Genomic DNA, 20,966 nt, shown 5'->3' on the forward strand with positions numbered 1-20,966 from the left:
AACCACCTGTATCTTTTTACTCAGAATGTCAGTGATTGTTTTTCGAAGAAGAAAAGCTCTTTATAATTCCATGGTGTAGATGCACATGTAAATATCTGTATAAGTTGTGCATTTGGAGAGAGATTTTTAAAAGATTCTAATTCTCAGTATATCTCCCTCCCCCTCTCCCCCTTTCCCTGGTTTTAGCTTCTCTTTGGTTCAGGTGTGCTGGTGTCCTTAAGCCTTTCCGGGCCGCAGCTGGAGAAAGTGGTGATTGACAGAAGCCTGGTGGGGAAGCTCATCTCAGACACCATCAGTGATGGTAATTATCCCCGTGTGCAAATCAATTGCCTGCATTAACAGTGGGGCAGGAGAAATAGTGTGTCAACAGGTAGACTAATTATTACCACTGGGGACTTGAAAACACAAGTAATTGCTTGTAATAGCATAGTTACAACCCTTGGGACCCATACAAGTTTTGACTAATATTTAATATCAAAGTTTTTGTCAAGTGTTAGGCTCATATCCTTGAGTATTTTTCACTCTTTGCTTAAAAGAATGTGAACGTATTTTCAAAAGAGGTGTTTATTTTTTTTTTGGTGTGTTGACATTTCAAATATTTTTCATTTTGAATAATAAATAACCCAAATTTGTCAACACGGCCACCAGTAAAAAACAAAAGCAAAAACAAAACCTGTGTTTTGGCTTTTAGGAAGATTCTCTGTTACCAAAGTCTGTGAATACTAACTTTTGAGAGAGTTGGGCAGTATTTATAAATATCAAAAATCAATGCCAAATATACTAGATATATCTGAATCCCATTAAGTGATATCACAGTCAGTACATAATTGCTACGAAGCACATAAAAAAAGACTTTAAGCCAGTAATTGAAAAAGTAGGGTACTGACATTTATTAATCCCTAAAAGGCTCTATGCTGTGCTAGCCTACGTATATCATTTAATTAAAAAAACTATTCCTTATAAGGTATAGTTATTTCCATTTTATGGATAAGGAAATTGAAGCTGAAATACTAAGGAACATGACCACTAATGAGATACTAAGGACTAGCCCAGAAATGACTAGGTTGAGATTTGAACCCAGGTTCTGGCTGCAAAGCCCATTTTCTTTGCACTACGGTGTGCTGACTCCTGAAGTTTTAAGATTATGTTCCTTAATTCAAGGTAAAAAAAATGGGCTAAGAAACAGATTGCATTATCATTAGAGATTGAAAATTGTCAGTATCTTTAATTGAATAATCAAAGGAAAGTGTGATCTAATGGAAAGAACAGAGGTTAGATTACAGAAACCTTCCTTCTGTTGTCTATGCTCACTAGCTATCTCTGAATAAATATCTCTGAATAAATCCTGCAGAGAAAAGCACTCTGCAGGGTGGCTATCATTAGCCATATTCCTGATAATGAAAGCTTGGGTTAAGGTTATAAGTGTGCCATTTCCTTTTCCTTATAGGATCATGGTGCTAAGGAAGCTTCCCTATGGAAGAGGTTCCATTTTCATATGTCTAATAATTGACCCCTTCATTGACACTGCAAAGAAAATAGTGGCTGTGATGATTTTGTCATATTGATTCTCCTCCATAAGAATTAAAAGGAGACTTCCAACACTATTCATGTCACTGACATATCTTTTTTCACTTGTTTCTTTTATTTATACCACAAATGATACACTCTCATGAGACCATGATAACAATGTGATTTCTTGGCAGTTCTCCAGATTCTCCTGTAATTGTGTAGATATACTGTTGGTTACTGCTTGCACAGTCAGGGTATGGAAGTAAAGAAAAATATATAAAACATTCAATAATTTCTTTATGCTGAGAACAATGTAAAACATTTCTCAAATTCCTACTATATGTTTTTATCAACAATTTTTATAACATTAACGGCCCTTTATGTAACCTGTGAATATTAATTATCTACCTGTGTGCTCTAAAAATAAAGCTGTAGAAATATTTTTGCTACTCTTCATTATCAAATATTATTTTATATAATGTGTGTATTGGATATAATATGCTTTATTTCATTCAACTAGTATACCCTCAGAAAGAAGATTCATTGATGAAAAATTTTTTTAAAAATTGGTGGAGAACATGGATCTGTATCCCCTAATAAATCCAATTTATTCTCAGATGGTTTATATCATATAAACACAGGATTAAAGGCTAAGCACAAATAAAAGTGAACGTTTTTATCTTTACATTCAGATGTGAAACGGTCTATTTTATGCTTTTCTTAGCCCTATTCCAAATACATCTTATTTGGAGGTTGTCCCCAAACATCAGTGTATATTGAAATGGTCTTAGGAAAAAAGAAAAAGTATCAAATCCATGCATGATTAGATTGATGATTGTTGTTTATTCCCAGTATCTTTATTATCTTTGTAAAATGTCATAATGGTATCTAGGAGACTTTAGTTATTTCAATTAATATTCATTTATCTTCTGAAAATAGTTTTTTGTAACATTTCAGTGGAAGAAACTGTTAATTCTTTATTATTTTATTCCAACTTAGTATTTGCTAGTATTATCAAATCTTTTATTTTTTTAAGCTCTTCTCACAGACAGCTTTATCATCTTATCATTTTTGGCACAAAACAAACTATGTTTTATTCAGTTTACCAAGAAGATGGGTTCTCCTGATATAAACAAAAGACTGGAAAAACTCTCAGCCTTGGATTATAAGGTAGAGATTTCATTTTATATAGTCATATTGTTAATTATTAAGGTATGCTAGAGTATCACATGAGTTGATGTTATGCTTGTTTTTATTGAATGATTCTGGATTTCAGAAAAACCCGAGTTATTGTAAGATTAAGCTTGATCAACTAGAAACAGTGGCCATCCAGAGTTTTCTTTTTCACTCTCATTATGGGGGTCTAACAGTGGCATGCTTGGAGTAATTTATATAGTACTTACGGAAGTCAGAGACAGATAATAGAGGCAAGTTATACATTCGAAAATGGTTTTCTTGCTAGTGGTAGTATATACACCATTCTCATTTTCCCCTAAGACCCGGTATCATCCTTCTAGGCAAGGATAGCTGCTCTGGCTTCCATTTCACAAGAAAAGAAAGAAAGAAGAAGGCACTTTCAAAGGTTAATAGAAATGTGTAATAAACGAAGAGTGGGAAGACTCCCCCGCCCCCCACACCCAACTCTAACTGTGGAGAAAAATGCAAAAAGAAATCTCCTTCCTGTGTTAGTATCTCTCCCTTCAGTAACTCCAGGTAATTTGTTTCCTTGTATCAGGGACCTTACATCTGTTAAGGCAGGATTTTTATTTTAAATGATGTATTTAATTTAAGTTTTGCCACATTACATTTTAACTGCTTGGAAGGCATACTCTCTGGTAGGATGAGTATCTAATACATTTTCCAGGCTGTTTCAGTTCAAGGCCTCTTTTCAGCAAGGACTTGTGTTTGCAAGATTGATCCAGCCTCTGTGACGTGGATTTGAGACAGTTCACTGGGAACGGGGCTGATATACAGCTTCCTTAAACAAGATGCACACTTACACCATACCTAGAGTGTCTGTAACAAGGGCAAAGATTCTTAAAAGTCAACTTTGTGTGTGTGTTTGAAAAGTAGTATTTAACCTAACATTTTGCCCTTTTGCATTATTTCTTATTGTGACTGAGGTGGTGGTGGTATGGGAGGATTTAATTTTATTTAGTGGAAAGATCTACTCTTATAAAAAAGATTTTTAACATGGGATAAAATACATTAAATAAGTGTTTCACTGTGGTAATAAACTAAAATTTGGTTTTGTCTGCCAACTTTGTGGAGCTTCTATAACACTTTGTATAATATTGATTCTTTTAAACTGAAAATCAGTGGTATTCATATATTTAGTAAAAAAAATTGGTTTAGCATTCTTAATGGGATATTATTTTCCAGAATGGCTAACTGTAGATTTACTTAAAATGTTGTTTATTTACTAATACTGGTCTTTAAAATGCACCAGTATGCATTAGCTCAAGCTATTAAAATAACTGTTTTTAATGCATTTATATAAAATTTTGTATGACTAGTTTCTCCATCTTAGGTGTGGTGGATAATTTGGCAAAATCTTCTCAGCTGAATGATATTAGCTCCCCGTTAATGAGAGCAGAGAGAAACTGTCAGGATGTCATCTTTTCTGATGAAAAGATGTGAAAAATAGACCGAGTATATGGGCCCTATACCTTGAATAAGGGAGTTACTTATTTGTTTATTCATTCTGCCTTTAGCTTTGAGAAATTAAGCACTCCATGAGCACTCCATGTCATTTCTTTACATTAGAGAAGTAGCCTGCTTCCCTTTGGAAAACCCATGGATTTCATTTTCTGGTTCAGTATTTTAAATATAGGTATTTAAATACTTAGTAAAAACTGCCATTTGTCCATTGGAAGGATGTTTTAAGAAACTTACTCATTTCACTTGCCTTCCTGACCATTGTGATACAACACTGATGCCATTAATACTCATAGCAAACATGAAATTTCAGATAACATATATGATTTGCATTATGTGAGGACTGAAAGTGCCAGTTCTCATCTAGAAATTCTTAAGTAACATGTTTACATGGCAGGTAGGACATCAAAATAATGTAGCTATATTTTTAAGGACTTAGCAATTCCATTGTGGTATTTCTCTTAAGAAGATAGCTAGTTAAAATAGTGATATTGAGAGCTTAAATATAAGAATTTGCACTTCAAAGCATAAAGTACATCTGTGTTGTCTGTCATTGCCCATTTGGATTTTAAAACAAGGAAATAGTGTAGAGTACTATAATTCTGCTTTTCTTTACAGCTGTACCATAATTTAATCCTTTTAGATTGAAACAATTTTGGCAAAGAAAAATGTAGGGGAAATATCCTGAAAGTGTTGACCTTTAACGGGTTTTCCTGTCTACATTTTAAAAATCCAATTCAATTTATTTAACAGTGAAGGGACAGGGACAGTGCAAGGAGTTAAATGTTTACCATGAGAGAACAACATTGGTAATTACTTTGATTTCAGTTCCTTTTGATGTGCATTCAGAGGATGAAGAGGTCAATAATATTATGGGCATGCAAATAGAAAAGAGTTCCTTTTGACCATATTAAAAAAAATAGCAGAGGATTATTAAAGCATTAACCTTGATTTTAATGGCCTTGGTTGAGTGGTGAGATCACAATTTGGATGAGCCTGATTATTTACTAAATACAATACATAAATGCAACGGGTTCTTAACACCCATTGCACTCTGGCATTATCGCATTACTGCCATCCTTTGTTGCCTTGCAGACAGGAATATGAAAGCAATCTGTCATGTAGTGAGACTGGCTCCAGAAGCATTTCTCTGATAAGAAGACCCCCTGCCCTTTGCTAGTGTCTGGTCCAGTAGGCTTAGCCATGCGCTTAATCCCCAGAAAGTGGTTCGATTATTGCTGACCAGCAATGGCAAGATAGTTTTTTTTTTTTTTTTTGGCTTCCAAGCTATCAACCTTCCATTAATTCCTTAAGCAGAAATACGGTGCAATCTATATTTCCTTGGCATGTGTCACCCAGATGGTGCCGTGCTTATGTTTTCAAATAACCATGTTCCAAAATAACATAGTTTGAATAATAAATTCTACAAATCCGTCCTAAGAAAGAAAAGCATAATTCTCAGAAGCTGCATAAACTTTTATGCAGCATGATGCTGTGACTTATCCCTTTATGCAGAATTTTTGTGTATGTGTCTCATATATTCTTTAAAGTGATATTTGCCTCAAGTTGTTTTTCCTTTTATTGTTGTCAGTCATTCAGTCATTGTTAACATGTTATGTCTTAAACAGTAGTCAGACACTCTTGGTCAGCAGTACTGAACTTGTCATTTAATATAGCCGGTCTTAAATCCTATGTGTAGGTCGATACTGTCAAGCAACCATGACTGTACATTTTGGTACTGATTGGGATTGCTATGGCCAATTCCTCCCTAACTCACATTTCTCCTTTTCCTTTCCTCTGCTAAAAATGGGGAGAATTTTGAACATATGTCTTTTTTATATATGTGTCAAAAGAATTTGGTAAATTCTGACACCTCCTTAAGCACATGTTTAACATGCATATTTACTTGCATTTATCTACATTTACAGATGCTTTAATTTTTGCAATACTTTGAGGATTTTGCATTTTAAAAATGATCCTTGTCTGCTTTTTTTTTTTTTTAACCATTAGATTTCCTATTATGAAATCCCTGGCCCAGTAAACAGGACAACACAGCGTCGTCTAGCTATCAATTGTGTTCAAGATATAGTTGTTTGCTGGTGGCCACTGGTCAGTGATGATGCTTGGCCTTGGGCCCCCATTTCTTCTGAGAAAGACAGAGCCAATCTGCTGTTCCTGGGTTATGCTCAAGGAAGACTGGAGGTAAATCTAAAGCAAATCTATACATTTTATTGAAGAGAAAATAAAATAGGATTATTAGTTTTCTATTCTGAAATAAGTGTGAATACTTTTAAAAACATATAATTTATTTTCCGAATGTTCAACAAAGGCAATTACATATGAAATGGGATCCCTTAAAGTATCACATCTGGAGGATACACAGTTTCAGGACTTGCCTGAATAGCATAGTGATTAATAGCACAAGCTTCTGGGTTCAAATCCTAGCTTTGCCACTACCTAGCTCTCTGTCCTTGAGCAGATTACTAACCTCTATGGTTTCATTATTTGAAAAATAAAGTTAACGAAGATGAATGAGATAATACATGCATTTAGAGCAATAACTACATATATTAAACTCTCAATTACTGTTGTGATTCTTGTCATTATCATTATTAGTACTGTCATTACTGTTTGCTCATGATTTCATGCCTATCGAAGCTATGTTATCAATCACCTTCTTTAAACTTCAGTTAGGTAGCAAACATTAGTCAGATGCCTATTTTCTGCAAGACTGTGGTGCCAAACCATGGCTGGGGCAAGGATTTGTAAGGAGGGCTTTAGAAGAGCAGCCTTCTCAGTCTAGTTTCCTGCCTGGGACAGGAGCACAAAAAGGGTTAATCTAAGAGGTGCAGACAAGATCTTGCCCTATCTATTCCTGACAGTGGTTCTCCATCATCATTCATTATCACGAACCTATGGCTATTTTCACCTTGCATCAGTACTTTGAGTATGAAATTCTGTTTCTTTTTTTATGTAATTAAAAAAAAAGCAACCTCCTCCAACCTGTTTTTTTTAATGTTTTGGCTTGGGTAAAATAGTATGTTCCTGTATTTTCTCTAAATCCATTATCTTTTAGGCTTTAAGTTTTTTAATTTTTCAGAATTAGTATTCTGAGATACAATGAACAAGTTTTATCTATCCCTACCTACCTCTTCTGGTTTTATAAATTTACAGGCTATCTTTTAAGACTGAAGAGTCCTTTTTAACTAATTATTTTACCTTTTTCTGGAACTTTTCCAATTTGTTGTAGTAACTAATACCAGTTGTAATGCTTCAGGTATGGATTTTGTGAGGATAAAGAAGTGCTTTATTCCTGTTCAATTCCTGTTCATGCCCACCATTTTATTGATCTTGGGTCCAGAAGCTAACTGAATAAAAGACTTAATCAAAATGACTTAATATAATAAAGCCAACTAGAATTCTTTTAAATGTTCTGTTTTATAATAAAAGTAAAAATAATATAAATCAGCCTTTAGTTTTACATTACACAAATTACCTTTATTTGAAATGAGTTTATTACCTGAAATTAGGACTGTTCAAAAAGGGTATACGTATGGTCTATGTACTTCATCTCCTGGTGTCATCTAGTTTATGGACTTCGGAGTTGTATAAACCTCGGTTTGCCTGTTGGTTGACCATATACTGTGTGACTTTAATCAAATTTACTTCCTGTCAGCTTCTGCCTGCTTTTAACTAATACTATGTTCTTTGGCCTTGGGTAGATCACCTACCCTCTCTGACTGTAGTTTTCTAATTTTTAAAATGATGGATTTAAACCACATAGGTCCTGGGCACCTCGAAAACGTGCACATCTGGATTCTGAAGCACAGGTCTGATTTAGCCATTGCATGTTCAAACGCCATCAGTAGATTTTGAAACTAAACTTAGCCTCGGCACTGAAAAGGTCCCGCTGACTGGCCCTGACTTACCTTTCCAATGTTATTTCTTTATACAAATCTATGTTCTAGCCAAATGGTTTACTGCTTCTTTTTTTCCCACCTCCTGTCTGTACAAATTACTGGTATTTCTACCTGAAAGGCCCTTCCCTCTCTCTTTTCACATCATTCATCAACTACTGAGCATGACCATGAAGTAAGCACTGTATTCATGCCAGGGGATATAAATACAAAACTATCCCTGCCCGCAAGGATCTTAGTGTCTACCAATGAGAGACAAATATGAAAACATGTGAGTACACTAAAGTGTTAAATAATGCTGTGGATAGAGTATGTGTAAGCTGTAGAGGAGCCAGTGGGGAATGATTGTTTCTACCTAGAGAGATAATAAGGGAGGAACTTTAAAGAGGATATACAATTTGCTCAAGGTTGGTACACAATTTTACTTTTTTTTTTTTTTTTTGCGGTACGCGGGCCTCTCACTGCCGTGGCCTCTCCCCTCGCGGAGCACAGGCTCCGGATGCGCAGGCCCAGCGGCAATGGCTCACGGGCCCAACCGCTCCGCAGCATGCGGGATCCTCCTGGACCAGGGCACGAACCTGCGCCGCCTGCACCGGCAGGCAGACTCCCAACCACTGCGCCACCAGGGAAGCCCACAATTTTACTTTTTTTACTATCCTTTATAAGTTTCATATCAAAGTTGTACTACCCCTATAGAGTGATTTGACTAGCTTTTCTCTTTTCTCCTCTCTGAACTAGTCCCAAAAGGAATTATATGATGCTTGAATGTTTGGTAAAACTCATATAGAACTGCCTGGGTGTGCTGTCTTTCAAGGAAGGTAGAGTTTTTATAATTGATTCCATTTTTCGAGGGTTGTTTGTTTTTCGGAAATTCTATCTTTTCCTTGAGTCATTTTCCTTAATTTGTATTTTTGGAAAATTATCCATCTTATTTAAGTATTTGAATAGATTTTCATGAAGTTGTATATAATACTTGCACCTGATTTTTAATTGTTCACCACTGACTGCATAGCTAATTTTTTGATCATAATATATTAAGATATATAATTCATTTTTTTTGTCAAGTAGCTTTTGTCTTGAATTTGGCTCTTTCAATCAGTCTATCAAAATTAAACTGTTAGGGCTTCCCTGGTGGCGCAGTGGTTGAGAGTCTGCCTGCCGATGCAGGGGACATGGGTTCATGCCCCAGTCCGGGAGGATCACACATGCCGCGGAGCGGCTGGGCCCGTGAGCCATGGCTGCTGGGACTGTGCGTCCAGAGCCTATGCTCTGCAACGGGAGAGGCCACAACAGTGAGAGCCCGCGTACCGCAAAAAAAAAAAAAAAAAAAAAAAATTAAACTGTTAGGAAAATTTGTAAAGATTTCTTTTTCAGAACCTCACGTGAACTTCTATATGCAAAAGGTGAATGGCTTTTGGAAGAAATGTCTGGGGAAATAATTGTTTGTGTGTGTGTGAAGACATAATCTTTAACTGTGAATTGTAGCACATTATTTAGGGTAACATGAACTAAAACCACTAGTCTATAAAAGTAATATTCAGGCATATGTCTTTAAATATTTTTTCACTAGCAACCAATAGACTCCTTGAGCTAATCCTCAGAATAAGAGATATGATATACTCTTAAACCCTAAAACTCAGACTAAAAAAGTAGCAGCCTCATAGAGAAGAAATTTAATCTTTGCATCTATTAAATGATAGAACATAAAAAAAAATAATTTCCCACCCAATTTCAATCAGAAAAGATAGTAAGCTTTTATTTGGACAATGGCAGGATCCTAGAGTAGTGGTTCTTAGCCTTGGCAACACATTACAGTCACCTGCAGAGCTTTTACAAAGGAGCCCACCCAGACCAGTTATATCAGAATCTCCAGAGGGGTAGGAGGCATCAGTATTCTTTTACAGGTTCCCTAGGTGATTCTCATGTGCATCCAAGTTGAGATCCACTGCTTTACAGCAGACTGGAAAAAAATTTTTAAGCCATCTCTTTTGCATAACAGACCATGGAAAGGATAAAGCCCACATACTGAACCAAATGAGAGTGTTAACAGTAAATTCCAAGTAGAAAATTGGCTTACCAAGCAGCAAAAAAAAAAGAAAACAAAGGAAACATAGAAGTAAGCTCTCTGTGACTGAATTATCTGTCTTTCAGAGGAGGAACATTTCTTAATTTATTTTATGGATATTAGAAAACTGCTGGTCTAATTTCACACTGCAGAGCTCTAAACAACAGTACATATCTTAATTAGAAGCACAGAACAGAGAGATTTATGTAGTCTAGGGGGAAAAATTTTGTTTTGAAAAATATACAATAGTATGAAGAAAAAGAAATTTTTTATCAGTACGATTCACTTAAAAATAGTTTTTAATGATGTTTGTATGGATTATTGTACATAACATGGTAGTCATTTTTACTTAAATTCCTCACACTCTTTATACTTAAATTTGGAAAAGGTGATTACCATCATCATAGAACTATTTAATTCATTAACTTTGTCAAAAATGTGGTGACAACACAACTTACTCTTTCCTTACCTTTGTATTCAAGCAGATGTTTTAGCTTTTCAGCTGTATGGATTTGATAATGCTTTCTGAGTATGGCAGTAATTTCAAGATATCTTACTCAGAAAAGGTCACTTGAATTTTTTTAACCAAATTAATCAAAAACACATAAGCAGAGCTATTAAACCTTAAAACCTGTTGTCAGGGCTAGGGAAATAAAACCTCACAAAGGTAACTTTTTTCCCATAAAAATTAAAAACTAATTTTGCAGTGATTTAGAGGAGCAGCCAACTGATGGGAAAGTCAAAATGTGACCAACTTTTAATACAGTATAATTTGATAAAAGAAGTATTCAGAAAGCATTATAAATGCATTCAACTGAAAAGCCAAAATATTTAAAAGATATCTCTTCCAAAGAAATGTATGAACTGTGTTAGCTTTCCACCAGATAACCAAGATTTTCTATTTTAGGGATGATTTTTTTTTAAATCTCTTTATTTTAAAGCACACTAAGGAAAACCACAGAGACTAAATATATAGTTTAATGAGCTTTTACTAAGGAAACACCCCTGAACCACACTCAGGTCAAGAAATAGAACTTTGCCAGGCACCAGCAATAGCGCCACGTACTCTGTTTTGATCTCAACCCTTTCCTGGTGCCCCAAAGTAACCTCTATTGTGACTTTTACACATTTTCTCATATAGTTTTTATCACCTAAATGTGCATCCTGCAAAACTGTAGTTTAATATTATCTATTTAAAACATGTTAATGTGTCTTTTAACTCTCTTTTAATCTGCAAGTTCCCGCTCCATCCCTTTTTTTTAAATTAAAATTTATCTGTTGAAACTGCAGTGTCCCACAGTCTGGATTTTGTTGTTCCATCATCATGGTATGGTTCAACAAGTTTCTTTTTCTTTTGAAAATTCTGCAAGTTAGTAGTCAGTTTTGTCAAGACTGTGTGAAAAGGAGTGCTTTTTAATCAGAAGGCACATAATATCAGGTTCTCTTTCTCTCTTTTGGTTGTCTCTCTTTTTTGATTTTAGCAGCTGTTGATGCTTAATGCCTAGATCCAGTAATTCATGACGGTTGCAAAATGGTGATATGTAATGATATTTTTTTTTTATTAATTGTGATATTTTTATAATGAGACACGTCTACTCATCTCCTACTTGTTTTCCCAGTGACTGGATTCATATAGTATAATCAGGATAAGCATCTGTTTCTTTTATTTACTAGTTTTCAAGATTGAATTGGTTCCCTATCACTCCCTGAAGGTAACCAATTAGTTTTTGTTTTTTTAATAGCATTATTAATTCATGGATTTAAACATACTTGACTTAATGGGTTTCATAAATTGTAATTGTTATCCTTTAGAAAGCTCAGATTCTTAACTTTGGGCAGTGGGAACCTCCTCAAGTTGGCTCCTCTTCTTGTCATGACCTCAGTAGTCTTGGGTAGCTTCCCTCTGGTGTAACAATACGGTCCATGCTTTCTTGTACATTTCCTGCTGCAAACCTGGAATTATCGGTTTCTTCAATAAGGTCTGGTTTCTGAATCACTGAAGAAATCAAAAAGCAAATCAAAAAATGAAATGAGACATTTTTTGAGGCAAATGAAAAAGAAAACACGATGATCTAAAACCTATGGGATGCAGCAAAAGCAGTTCTGAGAGGGAAATTTATAGTGATACAAGCTTGCCGCAGGAAACCAGAAAGATCTCAAGTAAACAACCAAACTTTACTCCTAAAGCAAGTAGAGAAAGAACAAACAAAACCCAAAGTTAGTAGAAGGAAATAAATCATAAAGGTCAGGGCAAAAATAAATGAAATAGAGACTAAAAAAAAAAGAAAAGATCAATGACACTAAAAGCTAGTTCTTTTAAATGATATGCAAAATTGATAAACCTTTAGACAGACTCATCAAGAAAAAAAGGGAGGGGCTTCCCTGGTGGCGCAGCGGTTGAGAATCTGCCTGCCGATGCAGGGGACACGGGTTCGAGCCCTGGTCTGGGAAGTTCCCACATGCCGCGGAGCAACTAGCCCCGTGAGCCACAATTACTGAGCCTGCGCGTCTGGAGCGTGTGCTCCGCAGCAAGAGAGGCCGCGATAGTGAGAGGCCCGCGCACTGCAATGAAGAGTGGCCCCCGCTTGCCACAACTAGAGAAAGCCCTCACACAGAAACGACGAGCCAACACAGCCATAAATAAATAAACAAATAAATAAATAAAATTTGGGGAAAAAAAAGGCAAAATTCCTTAAAAAAAAAAAAGCTCATAAAAAAAGAAAAAAAGGGAGACAGTCCAAATCAATAAAATCAGAAACGAAAAAGGAGAAGTTATAATAGACACCACAGAAACACAAAGGATTATAAGAGACTACTATGAAGAACTACATGCCACTAAACTGGTACATTCTAGAAGAAATGGACAAATTCTTAGAAAGGTACAATCTCTCAAGACTAAACCAGGAAGAAATAGAAAATATGAACAGACCAATTACCAGTACTGAAATTGAATCAGTAATTTAAAAACTCCCAACAAACAAAAGTCCAGGACCAGATGGCTTCATAGGTGAATTCTACCAAACATTTAGAGAAGAGTTAACACCTATCGTCCTGAAACTATTCTAAAATATTGCAGAGGACAGAACACTTCAGAACCTTTTCTATGAGGACACCATCACCCTGTTACCGAAACCAAAGATATCATGAAAAGAATTACAGGCCAGTATCACTGATGAACATAGATGCAAAAATCCTCAACAAAATACTAGCAAACTGACTCCAACAATACATTAAAAGGATCATACACCTTGATCAAGTGGAATTTATCCCAGGGATGCAAGGATTTTTCAATATTCACAAATCAATCAGTGTGATACACCACATTACCAAATTGAAGAATAAAAACAATATGATCATCTCAATAGATGCAGAAAAAGCTTTTGATAAAATTCAACATCTATGATAACTCTTCAGAAAGTGGGTATGGAGGGAACATACCTTAGCGTAATAAGAGCCATATATGACAAACGCACATCTAACATCCTACTCAATGGCGAAATTCTGAAAGCATTCCTTCTAAGATCAGGAACAAGACAAGGATGCCCACTTGGTCCACTTTTATTCAACATAGTTTGGGAAGTCCTAGCCACAGCAATCAGAGAAGAAAAAGAAAAGGGATCCAAATTGGAAAAGAAGAAGTAAAACTGTCACTGTTTGCAGATGATATGATACTATACATAGAAAAATACTAAAGATGCTACCAGAAAACTAGTAGAGCACACCAATGAATTCGGTAAACTTGCAGGATAAAAAATTAATACACAGAAATCTCTTGCATTCCTATATACTAACAACAAAAGATCAGAAGGAGAAATTAAGGAAGCAGTACCATTTATCATCACATAAAAAAAAAAAATACCTAGGAATAAACCTATCTAAGGAGGCAAAAAACCTGTACTCAGAAAACTTTAAGATACTGATGAAAGAAATCAAAGATGACACAAACAGGTGGAGAGATATACCATGTTCTTGGGTTGGAAGAATCAACAGTGTCAAAATGACTGTAGTACCCCAAGTAACCTACAGTTTCAACACAATCCCTGTCAAATTACCAATAGCATTTTTCACAGAATCAGATCAAAAAATTTTTACAATTTGTATGGAAACACAAAAAAATACGAATAGCCAAAGCAATCTTGAGAAAGAAAAGCAGAGCTGGAGGAATCAGGCTCCCTGACTTCAGACTACAAAGCTACAGTAATCAAAACAGTATGGTGCTGGCACAAAAACAGACATATAGATCAATGGAACAGAATAGAACACCCAGAGATAAGCCCACCCACCTATGGTCACCTAATCTATGACAAAGCAGGCAAGGATATACAATAGAGGAAAGAAAGTCTCTTCAGTAAGTGGTGCTAGGAAAACTAGACAGCTACATTGAAAAGAATGAAATTAGAACACTTTCTAACACCATACACACACACACCTCAAAATGGACTAAAGTCCTAAATGTAAGACTGGACACTATAAAACTCTTAGAGAAAAACATAGGCAGAGCACTCTTTGACATAAATTGCAGCAATATCCTTTTGGATCCACCTCCTAGAGCAATGAATGTAAAAATAAACAAGTGGCACCTAATTAAACTTAAAAGATTTTGCATAGCAAAGGAAACCATTAAAAAAATGAAAAGACAACCAGCGTACTGGGATAAAATATTTGCACACAATGCTACCGGCAAGGGATTAATTTCCAAATTATACAAACAGCTCATTCATACAGTTTAATATCAAGAAAACAACCCAATCAAAAAATGGGCAGAAGACCTAAATAGATATTTCTCCAAAGAAGACATACAGATGGCCAATAGACACATGAAAAGATACTCAACATCACTAATTATTAGAGAAATGCAAATGAAAACTACAATGAGGTGTGACGTTACACCAGTCAGAATGGCCATCATCAAAAAATCTATAAACAATAAATGCTGGAGAGGGTGTGGAGAAAAGGGAACTCTCCTGCACTGTTGGTGGGAATATAAATTGATACAGCCACTATGGAGAACAGTATGGAGGTTCCTTAAAAAACTAGAGTTAGCATATGATCTTGCAATCCTACTACTGGTTACATCCAGAGAAACTAATTTGAAAAGATACGTGTACCCCAATGTTCACAAGAGCGCTGTTTACAATTGCTAAGACATGGAAGCTACCTAAGTGTCCATCGACAGATGAATGGATAAACAAGTTGTGGTATATATATATTTGTGTTTATATATATATAATGGAATATTATTCAGCCATAAAAAGGAATGAAACCATTTGCAACAATGTGGAGAGACTCGGATAGACCTAGAGAATAGTGTGCTTAGTGGAATAAGTCAGACAAAGAAAGACAATACTCTATATTAACACTTATATGTGGAATCTAATAAATAAAACAGATTAATATTACAAAACAGAAGCAGACTTACAGATACAGAAAACAAACTAGTGGTTACCAGTGAGGAGAGGGATGGGGGAAGGGCAAAATAGGAGTAGGGTATTAAATAGGGAAATGCAGCCATTATTTTGTAATAACTTTAAATGGAGTCTAATCTATAAAAATATTGAATCACAAATATAATATTGTTAATCAACTATACTTCAATAAATATATAGTGTTACCTTTCTTTTTTTAATCAGAATTTGGTATTAAATCTGACCTTTGCTAGCCTTTTAGAGATATCAGGGATTGGCAGTAGAGGAGAAGGCGTATAAGGGGTCCATGGTCTTACTTCCCTTTTAACCCCTTTCTCTTGGTGAAACTACAGAACCTATTGGGAAGAGTCTTACATACTTTTGGAACTGAGGAAGCCTGGGACCCTTCTTCCTGCACCTTGGGGCTAACCTGTTCTATGCCAAGACTGCTGTCTTGCTTGGCCCCTCCTTTTAGGCTGTCCCTGTGTGAGTTCAGGTCCTATTCAGTGTCACCTGGCCTCCCAGTTTTCTGCCCTAGGGCTTCCTTTACAAATCTCTAAGCTTTCTGAAAGTATGATAATTCAACCACCATTATAGTGTGAGGTTTTTTAAAAATTTTATATATTTTTTAAAAAGCTCTTACCAGCATAGTTTTTGGCTAGCTGCCTACACAGCATACACAAAAAAGTGTAAAATAGATGAGACAGTTTATTTTTTTTAAGCTTATAGTCAAAATGATGACATATGATCAAAAATTAGAAGTAAATAAAAGGCCAAACGAATGTCACACATTGGCCAAGTTGGAGTGGGGAAGAGGGTATGGAAGTGAGATCTAAGGAAGGAAGGATGCTGCCCAGCTGGAAGAAGTTCAGAAACTGAAATAGCATTTGGTCTAATTCTTCAAGAGTGAGTATTGTTGGTAGGAAATACTGAGTCTGTGTGGGTGAAGAGTGTGGATTTCAAGTAAATCAGCGGTCCCCAACCTTTCTGGCACCAGGGACGGGTTTCATGGAAAACAGTATTTCCATGGACCAGATGGGGGGGTGGTGTGGGGATAGTTTTGGGATGATTCAAGAGCATTACATTTATTGTGCACTTATTTCTATTATTATTACATTGTAGTATATAATGAAATAATTATACAACTCACCATAATGCAGAATCAGTGGGAGCCCTGAGCTTGTTTTCCTGCAACTAGATGGTCCCATCTGGGGGTGATGGGAGACAGTGACACACGAAGTGTGTTGCTATGTCCAGGCTACTCTGTAATCTCGTTTTGGTTGCTGTCACTGCAGAAAACCCTGCTTCACAAAGATAGGATATTAGAAATGGAAGCAGGCTTTTCAGTGCTTTTGTGGTAATCTCAGGCTATTCCACCTTGACTTTAATCCACAACGTATGGAGATTTGAAGTTGTCTCAAACATACTTTTAAGGCCGCCATCATTTGCGATCTCAAGTAGTTTGATCCTCTTCTAGCACGGACAAGGTCAGTTCACCTGGCTTATTCACAAATGGGTCAAGGATCCATTCCTGCCCAGTTCGGGGGTCTTGTGTGGTTGGGAAGTAATGCTCAAACTCTTTTGAAAGCTGAGATAGGTGATCATGCACCCGCTGGGAGAAAGAAGTCCCTGGGCTCCGTCTCTTTCCAAATCTCTGCTAATGCTTGAAACATGTGAAAAATCCCAGTGTTCACTCGTTGCCCCTATAAATCCAGTTTGGCTTTGAATGCGGCCACATTATCTGCAGACTTGAATACAGTTGTCGTTCTCCCCTGAAGTGACAGATTGAGTTCATTGAGCAGGCTGAATATGTCACACAAGTAAGCAAGTTTTGCGACCCATTCTGTGTCACTAAAATGTGCTGCCAGTGGTGACTGTTTTTCTAAAAGAAATCTCTGGAGCGGCTCTCATAACTCAGAAACTCTGGCCAGTGATCTACCTTTAGAAGCCGTCTCACTTCTGTGTATGAGAGAAGACGTGTGCTCTGCATCCATCTCCTTACAGAGCTGCATGAACAGACGTGGGTTAAGGGCATGTACTTTAATGTGGTTGATAATTTTAATCACATCCTGCAAAATGTTAAGTTCAGGTGACATTGTTCGGCTAGCCAGCATTTCTCTATGGATGACACAGTGCGTAGACTCACATTCAGAAGTGACCTCTTTGACCCGAGTAGTGAAACCAGAAAGCCGTCCAGTCATGGCAGCTGCTCCAACCGTGCATATACCGACACAAAATGACCAATTCAGTTTTCCTGATATGTAATCATTCAAAGACTTGAATAGTTCTGCCGCTGTGGTATTGGTTGGCAACAAAAGTGCACATAGCATATTCTCATGCACATCCTCCTGAAAAATATATTGCACAAAAACAAGCATTGTTGCCTTGTTGTCAGCATTGGTAGACTCATCAACCTGGATTGCGTACCACGGTGACTCATTACTCCTCTCTAACAATTGCGCCTTAATATGCTCTGCTATTTCATCAATTCGTCTGTTACGGTGCTAGCCAAAAGAGGAACACGTGCCACCTTTTGAACTGCAGCCTCTCTTAAAAGTTCACGATAGATGTCCTTAGCAGCAGGCAGGATCAACTTCTTCACCAATAGTAAAGGGCTTCTTAGCTTTAGCAATGTGGTTAGCCACTAAGAATGATGCTCTCAGTGCAGACACATTTGATGAAATGGTGGCCTTCAATAATTGCTTCTGTTCTTTGTGTTCACGTTTTTTTCTTTTGAAAAGCTCCAAAGGCTTGTCTTTTAATGCAGGGTGCTTGGTCTCCATGTGGCGAAGCAGTTTTGAAGGTTTCATGGCTTTGTTGGGTAGCCGGTTGCCACATATTTATACAAAGCAGGCTTGGAGAGTGTGAATCACCTGTTGCAATGAACCCATTAATTTAAGTAGGACTCTTGGTATTTTCTTTTAAATGCAGCTTTCTTTTTGTTGGCAGTCTTAGAGTCTTCTGCTGTCTTATCATTTGGTCTTTCCTCCTTTTCAAAGAAGCTCTCCAGCGACATTTGTTTTTTTACTCATTTTGGCTAAGGTTAGCTTGTGGGCTTACCAAAACTGTGACTGAGACAAGTGCTCAGTACGGGAAAGAGGCGCAGACAGAAGTGGTAAATAAAATAATGGGCAGGCCATGTGCAGACTAAAATAAATGTCGGATTCTGACTTAAAGCCTGCCACCAGATGCAGCTGTACAATTGAAGTACATCAACTCACTTGCCACTATAAAGCCTGCCACCAGATGCAGCTTAATTATCACTTGCCACTCACTGATAGGGTTTTGATATGTGTCTGCAAGCAATTGATTTATTATGGTCTCTGCTAATGATAATCTGTATTTGCAGCCTCTCCCCAGCGCTAGCATCACTGCCTCATCTCCACCTCAGACCATCAGGCATTAGATTCTCATAAGGAGCGTGCTACCTAGATCCCTCACATGTGCAGTTCACAGTAGGGTTCACGCTCCTATGAGCATCTAATGCCGCCGCTGATCTGACAGGAGGCGGAGCTCAGGTGGTAATGTGAGCGTTGGGGAGCTGCTGTAAATACAGGTGAAGCTGCGATCGCTTGCCTGCTGCTCACCTCCTGCTGTGCGGCCCGGATCCCTCACAGGCCACGGACTGGTACCGGCCTGTGGCCTGGGGGTTGGGGACCCCTGAGGTAAAGGACATGAGTGAAGCTGTTGAAAGATAAGCTGAGGCATAGTAAAAGTTTTCAGAGTTTGAGTAAATCGATTCTGGTGGGGCAGTGCCAAACTGGAAGTGGTTAGGAACATCCTACTGATATGAGGCAGGGAAAAGACTGACAGTGAAAGTGCAGAAGCAAAGAAAGGAAATTATTTGATTGGCTATAGTTTAAAGCCTAATTGGCTGTTGTAATGGTTATCCTTAGTGTTTTGATTTTGTAACTTTGAGGCATTTACAGGTTTAGGTTTTGGTTTGCTTACAGAGGTTGCAATGGAATTCGGGCCTCATCAGTTGAACAGCCTCCTTGTTTAATTTAACAAGTTACAGAGCTGGGAAAATGCGGCTTTAGTTTGACCTCAGAGTAGAGTAATGAAGGGAGACTGTCGGAGATAACACTAGAATTTGCGAGTCAGATCTTGTCCCTCCTTATGGCTTCTCATCTTGTTTAGAGGAAAAGCCAAAGTCCCTATAATGGCCTACAAGCCACTTCACAATCTTCTCCCTCCCCCAATTCCCAGTGTTTTCTTCCTTGCTCCCTTTTATCTAGCCATGTTGGTCTCCCATTGTTCCTTCATCAGGCCAAGAGTGCTACCTTAGGATGTTTACTTCCTCTGCCTGGAGCCTTCTTCTCCCAGGTGGCTGCATGGCTTACCCTTCACTTATTTTAGGTCAACTTTATCAGAGAGGCCTGTCCTGACTTCTGTTACCTCCCCTTCCCATTCCTGTTACTTTGCTTTATTTTTCTTCATAGTACTTAGGAAATACATATATAGGATCACTAACATCCTATGTATGTTTGTTTGTGAATTGTTACTTTGTATTCAGCCATTAGCGTGTATGTTCTCTGAGGGTGAGGACTTACTGCTGTATCCCCAGCAGTGCCAGGACCAGTGCCTGGCATGTAGCTCATACTCAAGCATATATTAGACAAAAAAGAAAAACAAGAGCAGGAAAGTGAGTGTGAGGGAGGGAAGGGCTTGGATATGGATCCTATATTGTTTTGCATACCAGGCAGGGGAATAAAAATTTAATTTATTCGTTAGTGGTAGCTATTAAAGGGTTTGAACAGGGGAATGATAGCAAAAACATTTAGTTTTGGAAGGTTAGTTTGGTAATGATGTGTAGGATGGATTTTTAAAAAGAGTCACATCAACCCCCTTTCCCTCCCCAAGTCAGTACCATGTAACATAGCTGTATGTGCTTTAAAAAAAGAAAAAAATTTTTTTGAAATAGTTTGACTCTCAAGAAACTGCTAATGTAATTGCCAAAATAGGCTAAAAGCAAATTCCCTTCCTGTACCTCTTCCCCTTGTTTGCCCCAATGATGGTATCTTACATTACTGCAGTACATTGTCAAATCCTGGAACAAGACCTTGGTATAATACTATTAACTCAGGTACTGGCCTTAGTTGGATTTCATCGGATTTTACATGCACTTGTGTATGTGTGTGTGTGTGCGTGCGCACATGCATAGTTCTGTGAAATTTTATCTCGTGTAGAAATGTGCTTTTTAATGTTTCTAAATCTAATTTTGAAGTCTTCGACAAAGTGTTAGAAACTATCTTTGATACCACTCTCCAGGTTCTTGTCCTCCCACATTTACATATGAATAAAGTGAATGGCCTGTTTTATTTCTTTGTTCTTCTGCTGTGGTGTTTCTTTGTAGCCTTTCCTTTCTGCACCAGAAATGCTTTTTAAATTTTGCCTCTCCAGTATTGCAAA

General features: G+C 37.1%; 1 protein-coding gene across 4 annotated transcripts in view; it reads left to right on the plus strand.

The window, feature by feature from the left end:
* Positions 1 to 20,966, plus strand: part of WDPCP (WD repeat containing planar cell polarity effector) — a 611,687-nt gene that overhangs the window by 349,543 nt on the left and 241,178 nt on the right. For all 4 annotated transcript variants that reach the window (XM_089922334.1, XM_089922333.1, XM_089922336.1 and 1 more), the window contains 3 exons: positions 187 to 301; positions 2,546 to 2,679; positions 6,178 to 6,369. In XM_089922334.1, the coding sequence (XP_089778460.1) occupies positions 187 to 301; positions 2,546 to 2,679; positions 6,178 to 6,369 (441 nt within the window). The remainder of the gene's footprint in view (positions 1 to 186; positions 302 to 2,545; positions 2,680 to 6,177; positions 6,370 to 20,966) is intronic.

Source organism: Delphinapterus leucas, chromosome 13 (assembly GCF_059928025.1).
Source record: "Delphinapterus leucas isolate spDelLeu-1000000601 "Yukka" chromosome 13, BTC_Dleu_Yukka2, whole genome shotgun sequence".
Classification (NCBI taxonomy): Eukaryota; Metazoa; Chordata; class Mammalia; order Artiodactyla; family Monodontidae; genus Delphinapterus; species Delphinapterus leucas.